General features: G+C 29.7%; 1 protein-coding gene across 1 annotated transcript; it reads left to right on the top strand.

The window, feature by feature from the left end:
* LOC101493891 (sugar transport protein 1-like) lies at positions 1-2,322 on the top strand. The gene is made up of 4 exons (XM_004488254.4): positions 1-418; positions 508-830; positions 912-1,541; positions 1,732-2,322. The coding sequence occupies exons 1-4, from the start codon at positions 283-285 to the stop codon at positions 2,203-2,205; spliced, it is 1,563 nt and encodes a 520-aa protein (XP_004488311.1). The 5' UTR covers positions 1-282; the 3' UTR covers positions 2,206-2,322.
* Positions 2,323-13,854: the final 11,532 nt, after the last annotated feature.

The raw sequence follows: 13,854 nt of genomic DNA, 5'->3' as shown, positions 1-13,854 counted from the left end.
TAAGAGTAGGTGGTGAATGGAGGGAAACCAATAAAGAAAACAAAAAGGTCTATTAAGTTGTTTTAAATGGTATTTTCCATTTTTCCATACAAAAATTATATAAGTGACATATCAAAATCAAAATCTCTCCAACTACTTAAATTTACTACTCACCTTCTCTAATCACTTGCCACACCTCATAAAAAATCACCATCTCAAATTCGTTTATCTTCTTTTCTAACTACATTTCACCATTGTTGTTGTTCTTCATCACTCTATTTCTACTACTTAGAGATAAGAAAAATGGCCATAGGAGGAATAGCCAGCACCGGAGGAGTGAATAAGAAGTACCCAGGAAAGCTCACTCATTTTGTTTTACGATCATGCTTGGTAGCTGCAATGGGGGGTTTAATATTTGGTTACGACATTGGAATTTCAGGTAGTATAAAGTATCAAACGAAAGCAGCACTTTATTTGGTTTATGATATGATTTGTTTTAGCGTATAACATTCGTTTTGTTTTTGTCAGGGGGTGTAACATCCATGGGTCCGTTCCTAGACAAGTTTTTCCGGAGTGTAGCCAAGAAGAAAAACCATAGCGGAACGACGAACAAATATTGTCAATACAACAGTCAGATGCTGACATTGTTCACGTCGTCTCTGTACCTTGCTGCACTGTTGTCGTCGTTGGCGGCATCCACCGTCAGCCGTAAGTTTGGACGACAACGTTCCATGCTATTCGGAGGTCTTCTGTTCTTTGCCGGTGGCCTCTTTAATTTCATCGCTCAACATGTTTGGATGTTGATAGTTGGTCGGGTCTTGCTTGGATTTGGAGTCGGCTTTGCGAATCAGGTAGGTACTGTCTTCCTTTGTGCTTGCAATAGAGTGTACTCTCCTTTATTTGTTTATTGATTATGTTTTTAAATTTTGAAGGCTGTGCCACTCTATCTCTCTGAGATGGCCCCTTCCAAATACAGAGGATGTCTCAACATTGGTTTTCAACTGCTCATTACATTTGGTATAGTCTTTGCCAATGTATTGAACTTCTTCTTTGGGAAAATCACAAGTGATTGGGGATGGAGGTCCAGTTTAGGTGGGGCTATGATCCCTGCCCTTGTAATAATCATTGGATCACTATGGCTCCCTGACACACCCCATTCCATGATCGACCGCGGCAACCACCATGAAGCAAAGGAACAGCTTCAAAAAATCCGTGGCGTTGACAATGTCGATGAAGAGTTCAACGATCTTGTGGCAGCGAGTATAGCTTCAACGAGAGTTGAACAGCCTCTCAGAAAATTGCGGGAAAGGAAGTATAGACCGCAAGTTTCTTTGGCTTTTCTAATTCCGATGTTCCAACAACTTACCGGCATAAACGTAATTATGTTTTATGCGCCGGTTCTATTTAACTCCATCGGTTTTAAGGATAAAGCTTCTCTTATGTCAGCTATCATCACTGGCGGGGTAAATCTTGTGGCTACTTGTGTGTCCATGTATGGTGTTGATAGGTGGGGGAGGAGAACGCTTTTCCTTGTAGGTGGAGTGCAGATGATAATAAGCCAGGTACCTTCTATTTTTTTAATTTTCAATATCAACTTCATTTTGAAAATTTAAGCTTATTAATTGGTAGTGAAATGATATATATATATTATAAGCTCAAAATATTTGTTTAGTGTAAAATTAATTAATAAGCTATAATTTTGTTACATTGACTATTGACTGTGTTGTACAATATTTTATTTGATGTGAGCAGATTGTAGTTGCAGCTGCAATTTGGGCGAAATTTGGAACTGATGGTAGTCCGGGTGATTTACCACAGTGGTATGCCATTCTAGTTGTGTTCTTTTTATGCATTTATATAGCTGGTTTTGCTTGGTCATGGGGTCCACTTGGATGGTTGGTGCCGAGTGAGATATTCCCATCGGAGATTCGCTCAGCTGGTCAAAGTGTCACGGTGTCGTGCAATATGTTTTTCACATTCGTTGTGGCACAATGTTTCTTGACCATGCTCTGCCATATGAAGTTTGGATTGTTCATATTCTTTGCTGCCTTTGTTGTGGCTATGACAATCTTTGTATACTTCATGCTGCCAGAAACTAAAGGAATTTCTATTGATGAGATGGGCAGTGTTTGGAGATCTCACTCTTATTGGTCTAGATTTGTAGAACATAATGATGATAATGATGTTGAGATGGACCAGCAAATACCACCAGTTCATACTCATTAGTCTAGATTTTAGTTTATTTTATTTTGTTAAGAAATTAGTTTTCTTTTTATTTTCTACTGTTGTACAAAAATGACACTATGATCAAGTTTTATATATTTTTAATGTCAAATTTATTTTGTATCATTGGGTTATTGTTGAATTAGTTATAATGTTTTTGAAGCAAATTATATGTGATTATAAACATAGACAAAAAGAAAGTAAAGAAAATAAAAATTAAAAACACAAATTTGCATCCAATATATATCCACATGCAATATTTATTCCCACAAACACCATAATATTTTATATTAAAAACTTATGCAAAACACAATTACATAAAACGCAACAACAACAACAAAAAAGACTGGGCAAAAACAAGACTGCAAAACAACAAGCAATGCAACTATCTATCCATTACTTGTATGTCCTTTTATTCACGTGCTTTGATGCTAGAAAAATTAAGGTAAAGTGGGATTGGGTGGTAGTCTGGTAGAGAAATGGCATAGACTCAACACAACACTACACTAAATACAAAACCATGTTTTGAATATTTTCGTATGTTAATGCTATGCCAGTGGTTGTTAAGGTCTTGTTGTCAAAGTCTGATCAAAGGAAACACAAACAAATAGTAATAATGAAGAGAAAATGATCGGTGGAGGAAAAAAGACAAATGGAAATATTTCAAAGTGTCATATATAGAATTGATTCCTTTAAGTCATTTCTATTTGACAATGCCTCAATAGATCATTAATGGGGTCTTCACTAGTAAATTACCTTTTCTTATCTAGAGCTTATATATACCTCTCTATTTGTATCGGATCCTTCAAACCACAAACATGTAAGCACCATATGAGTTTTTGAGGCTTGCTAGTCTTGGAGTCATTGGTGCCTTGGTTAAGGTATCACTTGATTCACTTGATTTAGACTTGTCACTTACGTAGTAAAATATAATTCTTGTTTGGAGAAATATAAAATACCATTTAAAACAATTTAATGGACTTTTTTTATTTATTTTCTTTTAGTTTTGGATTGGATTGCATGTGATCTCGTAAGAGTTCCTTATTTAGATGGAAGATTAACTTTGACTATCACCTTTTTTTGAAAAAAGATATTTTCAATTTCATTAGTTAATAACTCTTCTATGCAAAAATATTAACCGCAAAGCTTTACATTAAAACAAAGTTGATAATAGATTTTAATTTGTATCAATTACAAAATAATTTTACATATAATGTTAAAATATACTCGTGCAACACGCAAGTTACCATCTAGTTTATTACTATTAAATATTTTTGGAGGAAAGACATAAAAATTATTGCCAAAATTTTTATTGTTGAATTTTGAAAATAACACTCGACACATTAATTTTTTCTTTGAAATAATGCATCATTTCAAAATTATCCCTAAAGATATCTAAAAAAACAATAATAAACTGATTAATAAGAAACGCCAATGCAACAATTTAAAATTGTTTCCAAATAGATTTTGGACAACATTTATATGTTGTTTCCAAATTGATTTTGGACAACGTTTAGAGATAAAAGTGCATTATAACACTTATCTTTTTAAAATAATATTAATTAAATTAAAATATCTATATATTAAAAAATAATTAAAAAGTCCAAGTGTTGATGACACATCAACATATTTTAAAAATGAAGGGACTAGAAATGAATAATGTGAAACAATAATGGTAGAATCTAAAAGAAGTCATAGAAATTAAAATCAAATTCACTCTATATTGTTGGGACACAAAATATTGTTCGATTTAAAATCAAATTCACTGTGATATATACCATATCATATCCAATATCCACTGTGATATATACCATATCCAATAATTATCATAATTTATATTCTATAGTTCGATTTTACAAACAAAATTAAATTTAATAGGAGTTGCGTTTACAGAAGATTCAAATATAATCATTAAAATTTTATTTTGCATGGTGTGATTTTTAAACACAATATGTATTTTTTTTAATTGATTTAGACGTGAATGCTTTATTCACAACCATTCTAAGCATCACAAAAATATGATTAATTTTATAACCAAATTCAATCAAATTTATAACTAACAAAAATACGATTAATCTTATAACCGAATTTAATCAAATTTATAATTAAACATTGTAGATCTTAACGATTTCTTTTCGAAATAAACTAAAATAAGCGTTCAAAAAATTCTAAATAATCTCAAAAGAAAAAACAAACTTAATATTATTAAATATCCATATATAAAACGATGAGAGCTTGAAATAAAACATCATAAAAACAAATTTAAAAGACTCCCTAACAAGTGGATTAATTTACAGTTAAGCTTCCTTAGATCGGTTTTGCAAAAATGAAATTAAAAAATATAAACTAAAAAATGGTGACCATAAAAATGTGTTTCTCAAATACTTTAAAAATCTTATTTATATTCTTTCCTTAGGATAATCTAGATTACTAAAACTTTCAAACCAAGAGTCACGTCTAATAGATGATAATCAACTCAATAATAATTATTTTATATATTAAAATCCATAGTAATTCTATTTATCCTAGTAAATCACATTCTTTCCACTAAGAAGTCTTGAACTGGAATTTTGTGTCAACATAAAATGTGGCTTTTCACTAGGATGTGGTAAAATCTATAAAAATTTATTAAGATTTTCACTAAAATCAAACCTTGTAAGAAAAATGATATCATTTAGATTAAATTGAGACACTAAAGTTTTAAATTTAGAAATAAGAACCAGCATTATGAATCAGTAAATAAAACATGATTAAAATTGCATTCAAACCTTGTTTTTTTTTTTGTTTATTGAAGTAGATAATCTGTGTACTAATTAAATTAATAAATAATTGGTTAATATATATCCATCTTAATGATATTATAGCTTTTTATGTGCTTTTTAAAGTTATTGTTATAATAACTTTAATATAAATACACGTATTTCATGATTATCACCTTATGTTATTTTTTTAATGCAATACATTAATATAATTATTATTATCTATGTATATTTATAGTTTATTTTTTCTTTTTAATTATTCAAATTTATTTTATTTTCAAAAAAAAATTAATTTAATCACTTGATATAGATAATAATTATTTTATATTTTATTATATTTTAAAATTTATTTATATAATGAAATAAATTATATGATTCTCAAATCCCAACATATCTTTCTGTTCTTGAAATTATTTCCTCGTCACTTTAAAATAGTTAGAATTGACGTATTTTTCTCTTCTTGTTTACCCCTTTAAAAAATAAATTAAAATAGTCCTATTTAAAATTAAATATATCAAATTATTATATTTTTAAATTTTTTATTAGGCCACATCTTAAAGATGCGACTATTGCAATTTTGTGAAGTAAAATAATTTACAAATTAGTAGTTGGTTGAATTATGGGGATATGATCTTCTTTCAACTCTGAATTAGAACAATTTGAAAATTAAACTGAACTGATTTTCAGTTCAAAAAACTGAATCAAATTGTTTTATAAACCGGTGAACCAATTTATTATTCTGAATCGAATTGTTTTATAAACCGGTGAACCGGTGTACTAAATAGTATGAGACAAATTTATGTGTTATAACAATTGTCACATATTGTTATTCTCTGGTTGTCTAATTTTAGACCATGATCGTGATTTTTCTCTGGATTTGGAGCTTTCACATTATTCTCTTGTGTTGTGATTGTTATTTTAGTTTCTCTGCATGATTATTTTTCCAATAATTACGAGCTAGTAGATAAATTTTCTATTTTAAGATGTGAATGCTTTATTCACAACCATACTAAATATCACAAAAATATGATTAATCTTATAACCGAATTCAATCAAATCTGTAACTAAGCATTGTAGATCTTAACGATCTTGATTCGAAATAAACTAAAACAAACGTTCAAATCATTCTAAATAATCTCAAAAGAAAAAACAAATTTAATATAATTAAATATCCATATATAAAACGAATTAGTAAAAAAAAATCAAAGAGATGAGAGTTTGAAATAAAAAAAACCATCATAAAAACAAATTTAAAAGACTCCCTAATAGTGGATTAATTCATAGTTAGGCTTCCTTAGAAGGTTTTAGAAAAATGAAATTCAAAAATATAAACTAAAAAACGGTGACCATAAAAATGTGCTTCTCAAAGACTTTAAAAATCTAATTTATATTCTCTCCCTAAGATAATCTAGATTACAAAAACTTTCAAGTCAAGAATCACGTCCAATAGATGATAATCAACTCAATAAAAATTATTTTACGTATTAAAATCCACAGTATTTCTATCTATCCTAATAAATCACATTCTTTCCACCAAAAAGTCTGGACTGTGCTTTTGTGTCAACATAAGAGATGACTTTTCAACTCTACCAAAATCAATTACAACAAAAAAGGTATATCCCAAGTTATGAATCAGTAAAATCTAAAAATAAATTAAGAATTTCACTAAAGTGATCCAAAGACATATAAAAAACACAGAAAATGATATCATTTGGATTAAATTGAGGGACTAAATTTTAAAATTTAGAAATAATAACTAGCATTATGAATCAGTAAATATAATATGATTAAAATTGCATTCAAACCTTGTATTTTTTTTGTATTGAAGGAGATAATCTATGTGTACTAAATTAATAAATAATTGGTTAATATGTATCAATCTTACTGATATTTTAGCTTTTTACGTGCTTTTTAAAGTTATTGTTATAATAATTTTAATATAAATACACGTATTTCATAATTATCACCTTATTTTTTTTAATGCAATACATTATTATAATTATTGTTATCTATGTATATTTATAGTTGATTTTTTTTTCTTCTAATTATCCAATTTCATTTTATTTCAAAAAAATATATTTTAATCGCTTGATATAAATAACAATTATTTTATATTTTATTTTATTATATTTTAAAATTTATTTATATAATGAATGAAATTATATGATTCTCAAGTTCCAACGTGTCTTCTTGTACTTCACATTATTTCCTCGTCACTTTAAAATAGTTAGAATTGATGGATTTTTCTCTTCTTGTTTACCCCTTTTAAAAAAACTTAAAATAGTCCTATGTAAAAATAAATATATCAAAATATTATATTTTAAATTTTTTATTAGGCCGCATCTTAAAGATGCGAATATTGCAATTTTGTGAAGTAAAATAATTTACAACTTAGTAGTTGGTTGAATTAAAGGGATATGATCTTCTACCCCTACTTTTATTTTTATTTTTTATGTTAAATTATAAAAACAAAAAATTAAGTAAATAAATAATTAAATATTAATAATTAATTAAATTAGTAAAAAATATTAAAAATTACAAAAAATGAGTAGAATTATCAGTATTATTCGAACTATGTTTAAGATTATGATTGAATAGCTAACATAATCCATACATGTGCACATTTTATCCTTAATTGAAGATTTAGTCTCTCTATTTATACTGATTTACAAAATTAGTCTTCTTATTTTTAAAGTTGATAATTTTGATCATTTTTCTAATTTTTTAACTAAAAAATAAATTTGAAAAAATAAGCCATAAAATTTATATTTCACCTTAAAAAATGTTCATATTTAATTTACTCACTTTAATTTATAAAACTTGTTGCTAGTCGACCTAAATAATTAATAGTAGAACAGTTGTAGTCATGTGACTGAAAAAGAACAGTACCAGTGGGGTGGATAAAGTTTAGCTTTGAATTAGAACCATTTGAAAATTGAACCGAACTGATTTTCAGTTCAAAAAAACCGAATCAAACTGTTTTATATACCGGTTAACCAATTTATTACTTTGAACGGAACCAAACTGCTTTAACTTAGTTTTTTTGTTCATATAGGCTAAATTTTACATAATTACCCCTAGTTAATTCTATAAAAACAAATTCGGTTTTAGTTTTTTTGAACAAAAACCAGTTCGGTTTAGTTTTTCGAACTGAAAAATTAGTTCGGTTCGATTCTAGTTTTAAAAAATCAATTCAAAAATAGTTTGATTCTCAATTTTTATACATAATTTCAGTTCAAAAACAGTTCAGTTTAGTTCGATTTTACAGTTTAGTTCAATTTTTTTGGTGTTTTTAAACACCCCTAAGTACTACTATTGATTTCTTATTCTATATATCAAGCATTGATTACCACATGTTCAAAAAGAGGAGACTACTTTATAATAAATAAATAAAACTAATGATTGTAAAATATGCACCTCACAATTTGTATCAATTGCAAAGTCTTTCCATTTTGGTTTGATCGAAGACCACATGTTGAAAAAGAGGAGACTACTTTATAATGAATAAATAAAACTAATGATTGTAAAATATGTACCTCACAATTTATATCAATTGCAAAGTCTTTCGGTTTGGGTTTGATCGAAGACGATGTGCTGACAAGTGGCGAAAATAAAAAATTGTAGGACAAACGTTAGAGGAAGATCGGTAGAAATTTAGAGAAAAAGATAAAGGAACAATGCTGAATTTTGTAGAAGATGAAAAGATGAAAAAAAGACACTTTTTAAATTTAGTGATCTAATCTTAGCCATACGATGATTGAAGTATCTTCAGTATCCTCAACTTGCTTTGACTTTTTAAGGTCAAATTGTTTATCATATAACATAATATAAATCAAATAATTGAAAAATGAAATCAATACATCCAAAACATCAGTTTTGTTTCTGGTGGTTTCTGCTTATTTATGAAAACCAAACTTGTATGCTACTTCTGCTGAAGTGTTTAGATTATGTAGATCTCCTTGTTTCTCTAAATTTTTGAGAACCTTTAAAATATTGATCTAGTTTTGATTTTTAAGATCAAGCTTCTTGTTATCACAATAAACATGATGCCAGTTTTGATATTGTTGATATGTGTGATTTCTATGCCAGTTTTGATTCTGTTGATACTAAGATTTTTCCTGATATTTCTGGTTCATCATATTGTTTTGGTTTTGATAGGTATTGTACTGACCAATACTTCTTCCACCAGAGTCAGTTGGCTTATGTTTGGTAGGTCTTGGAACATATACATTTTTGCCTTCATATATTGCAAGCATCCATTGACAAGGCATCATGTCTGGTGTTTCAATTTGGTTGCTTAGAACATTGCAACATACACCATTTTATCCTTTGGTACCCAAATCTAGTTTGGTATTGGTTTGTTAGATCTTAATAATTTCTGTTTTTTCCATGTGGTTAGCATATGACAAGATATTTTAGTGTGAGCTTTCTTTTAACAAATTGTACATAAATCATTAGAGAAGACAAACTTATGTTCAATTAAATTTTCTTAAAATCGTATTCCTCTTTTACTATTCCTACTAACACCATAAATCACCTTCGATGACAAATGCAAGAGGGCGTTTGATTTCTTAAAGGCAGCACTAACCTTTACTCCCATAATTCAGCCACCCAATTGGACCCTCCCTTTTGAAATTATGTGTCATGTATCTAACTATATCATGGGAGAAGTCCTTGCACAAAGGGTTGGTAAGGTTGCCCTAGATTTTGCACATGCTAATTATACTACCACAAAAAGGATCTTTTAGCTATTGTTTTTGCACTTGATAAGTTTAGATCATATTTGTTAGGTTCGAAGGTAGTTGTTTTTACTGACCATGCAACTTTGAAGTTCTTGTTGAAGAAACTAGAAGCAATACCGAGATTGACCTGGTGGATATTGTTACTCCAAGAATTTGATTTAGAGATTAAAGATAAGAGTGAAGCTAAAAATTTGGTGGCAGATCATTTGAGCATAATAGAAATGGATGCGGACCCTATCCCCATTCAAGATGACTTCCCTGATGAGAAACTGCTACAGTTGCGTGAGGTAACTCCTTGGTTTGCTGATTTAGTTAATTATCTAGTTGTTGGAGTCTTTCCTGTAGAAGCATCCCGAACACAAATTCACAAACTTAAAAGTGATTCCAAATACTATGTGGGGGATGATCCATATTTGTGGAAATTCTATAATGACCAGGTTATGTGTTTCCCACCATGAGCCTCAATCCATTCTTCATTTTTGTCATGCCTCTCAAGCTGGAGGACATTTTGGTCATACCCTGAGCCATCATAAGTGATCAAGGCACTCATTTTTGCAATTGCACCATGGACACTTTGCTTCGGAAGTATGGGGTTGTGCACATGGTTTCTACACCTTACCATCCCCAGACTAATGGGCAAGCTGAAGTCTCAAATAAGGAAATCAAACAGATCTTAGAAAAGATGGTGCAGCCAAACAGGAAAGACTCGAGCCACCGACTTGAAGAATCTCTTTGGGCTCATAGAACAACCTACAAAACACCAATAGGAATGTCCCCTTATCGACTTGTGTTTGGTAAGGCATGCCACCTCCCAGTAGAAATAGAGCATCGTGCTTATTGAGCGATCAAGAGTTGTAACCTTGAGATGGAGAAAACAAGTTTTGAGAGAAAGCTTCAATTGCAACAACTTGAAGAGCTTATACTTGAAACTTACGAGAACTCTCGCATTTATAAGGAGAAAACTAAGTACTTTCATGATAAGATGATTTCTAGGAAGAAATTTTCCATTGGCCAAAATTTTTTATTGTTCAACTTCCGTGTGAAAATTATGGTTGGGAAACTTCGATCGAAGTGGATTGACCCTTTTGTTGTTACTAACATTTTTCCTCATGGTGGAGTGGAAATAAAAAGTGAAAACACCGAGAAAATGTTCAAAGTAAATGGACAATACATCAAGCTATTCCATGAGAGCTTTGTGCTTGAAGATGCTACCATAGAAGAACTCTCATTGGAAAAGCCCACCTACACTGAAGATTAAACATAGAGCTCCCTTTCCTTACTCTTATTTTATACTTATTATTTTCATTGAGGACAATGTATAATTTAAGTGTGGGGGTATTATTTAGGATTTTATTTGTTATATTTCAAAAAATAAAAATAAATAAATAAATAAATAAAAATAAATAAAATGATCTACTAGCTTAAATGAATATTATAATATCAGCTAATACTTATCAAGAAATAACAAACACATAAAGAAAATGAAAATGAAAATGAAAAACAAACAAATATAGAAAAAGTTAAAAAAAATTATACACAATTAATATGTTAGGCTTGGGTCTCCAGTGGAGTCACCAGCTGTCGCGGCCTAAAATTTCGAATTTTCCTCGAATTCAATGGAGTCGCCACCAATATTTATTTTAAAATAGGGATAGTATTTTTGCATTCTTGGTAAAATAAATTGGATTAAAATGCTAAATTGTGTATCATTTGTGATAAGTCATTAACCTTTCTGAGATTTTTTAGCCTTATTATGAATGGAATACATTTTTCCATCTTTTTTTGTGTGTGTTATCTCACTCATGATTGCTAGTTACGCCCGAACTTGACTTGACTCTTGTCCGCATGCATATATTGAAATGATTTAGGCATTTGTTTCTGATTAAGCTACTAGCCAAATAAGCCTACCTTACAATTATCCATTTGTGTAAGCCCCTTTGAGCCTAATTACCCCATTATTTGTTATATAGCTCATTACAAGGCTAAAAGTGAAAAACAATGAATTGACCCAATCTTGGGGGATAAATGAGTCTTTCCTTACATAAGTGTAAGGGTGCTAACTTTATTTGTTTAAATTTGAGGGTTATGAATATATATATATATATATGAGGAAAAATGGTTGTGTTGTGAGCAAAGATAATGTGAAAATAAAAGTCAATGATGTTTTGTTGAGTTACTTCTTAATGCTGTTTTTCTCTCTTAATCATTACTCATTTATCCTCTTTCATTTTCAGCCCTAGTCTCCTTAGGATTATCTCACCCTTACCTTGGCCACATTACAACCTAAATAAAGACCTTTTGATCATTATCTGCATGTATTTCAAATATATATTATAGAGGTTTTTCAAGCCTATGGTAGTGCTAGCTTTCATGATGTGGTTTGAGTGTAAACAGTAGCCCAAACACTTTGAGTGTAAATACTTTGAGAGAATTTTATATCCTGGGAGGACTCTATCACTTATGATGCATTCTTTAGTTAACTTGTTCTCTTGTTTGCCTTGGTTGTGATAACAAAACTATTCATTATTGCCTTAAGCTAGAAATATTTTTTCTCTCACCACTTTGCATTCATAAGAATATTTGAAATCACATGCATTGTTTTGCTCGGAGTGCAAAAGTTTTATAAGTGTGGGGGAATTTGATCATAGCATTTGGGCACATGTTTTTAGCTTTTTAGTTTAGTATTTTAAAAGCTCTTTATAGCTTAGATTAATATTTTTAGCTTGTTTCTAAACTTTAGGTCGAATTTAAATTATAATTTTATTATTTGCATTTTAATTTTATTATTTGTATTTTGACTCTTTCTCGCTCTGTAGATCATAACTTGAGCTCTGCATATCGGATTGGCGCATATGAGCAGGCGTTGGAAAGATAAAAATATGAGCTACAACTTTTGTGTTTGAAGAAAAGACCAATTCCGAATTTTACTGGGCCTAAATTGCAGATTTCGTAATATGGACTTTTGTAATAATTTTAATTAGCGGATCACTTGTTTTTAAACCCTAAACCCTAAAGCCCAATATCAAGTACTATATATTGGCAGTTTTGTTTCTTTTCTAAATACGGAAAAATTAGGATTGAAATTGCTACAAGAAATAAACAGTTTTATTTTAATTTCATGGAATACTAATTTTATAAGATTAGTCCTTGAGATTCAGGTTACACTCTCAATTTCGATTCATGATTCTATTCTTATTTATTCGATTATATTGATATTTTGATTGTTTAAATTGAATTTCAATATGGTTGATTAAATTTATTTGACAGAATTTGATTTCGGTTTCTAATTTAATTGAATTATAATTTTGCGACGCTTGATCGCTAATTGTAATATTTTGATGATTGTGATGCTTAATCCAATCAAAGAAACCAAATTCACATAGGATTGATTACGCTTGTTTGATCAATTCTATAGTCAAATAAGAAAAGAATCACAAATTAAAAATTAAACTCATTGATAGAAACTGTGATAGGTCTAAAACTCGAATAAGTGGATTAATCGTTTTGCTCACAAGTTAAATAAAAAATCTAAAAATACCCTTTTTAATTTCAACTTTCAATTCGGTTATTATTATTGTTGAGACAAAATCTCTCAAATGATTTTAATGATAACAAAATTACTTAAGAGATTATGATTGTGGTTAATGACTAACATGTGCTCTTGAATGTATTCATATAAGATAATAAGTTATTAATCATTAAGGCAAAAAGAAGAAAAAAGTGATTCTGACCTGAGGATGGAAAACCCTCGTGAGGATGGAAATTGCTGCAAATGTGAGGATGGGCTGCAAGTTGAAAAACTCCAGATTTGAACAATCTGATCTCTCACTAGAACAAATGTGTTTATTCAAATGGATAACAATGACAAACATGAATAAACAAAGCATTCAAAAGTAAGAGTCAAAAGGTCAAAAGAAAAAGGTGAATAAGGCTAGATCTAGTATGTAAAGGATAGGCTAGCAAAAGTGAAAGCAACCTATCAAGCATGTGCAAAGGTCAAGATCTGAACATTAAATGAGCTTGCACGTTTTAATTCATAAGGAAGTCAAGTTAGCAAAAGGCAACTTGAAACAAGCCAAAAATGGAAGATCACATGTTGCTGCCAGATCTGATCCTCGGACTGAGTATGACAGTCCTATGTCATAAAGTGG

Source organism: Cicer arietinum, chromosome 1, assembly GCF_000331145.2.
Source record: "Cicer arietinum cultivar CDC Frontier isolate Library 1 chromosome 1, Cicar.CDCFrontier_v2.0, whole genome shotgun sequence".
Lineage (NCBI taxonomy): Eukaryota > Viridiplantae > Streptophyta > Magnoliopsida > Fabales > Fabaceae > Cicer > Cicer arietinum.
Note: the sequence above shows the minus strand (reverse complement) of the source record. Positions and strands in the feature narration are given on the sequence as shown.

Bases quoted from the DNA above. Each gene is read 5' to 3' on its own strand.
- LOC101493891 (XM_004488254.4), top strand. From the start codon at position 283: ATGGCCATAGGAGGAATAGCCAGCACCGGAGGAGTGAATAAGAAGTAC. The intron at 419-507 runs GTAGTATAAAGT...TGTTTTTGTCAG, and splicing joins TTACGACATTGGAATTTCAG to GGGGTGTAACATCCATGGGT. The intron at 1,542-1,731 runs GTACCTTCTATT...TGATGTGAGCAG, and splicing joins TGCAGATGATAATAAGCCAG to ATTGTAGTTGCAGCTGCAAT.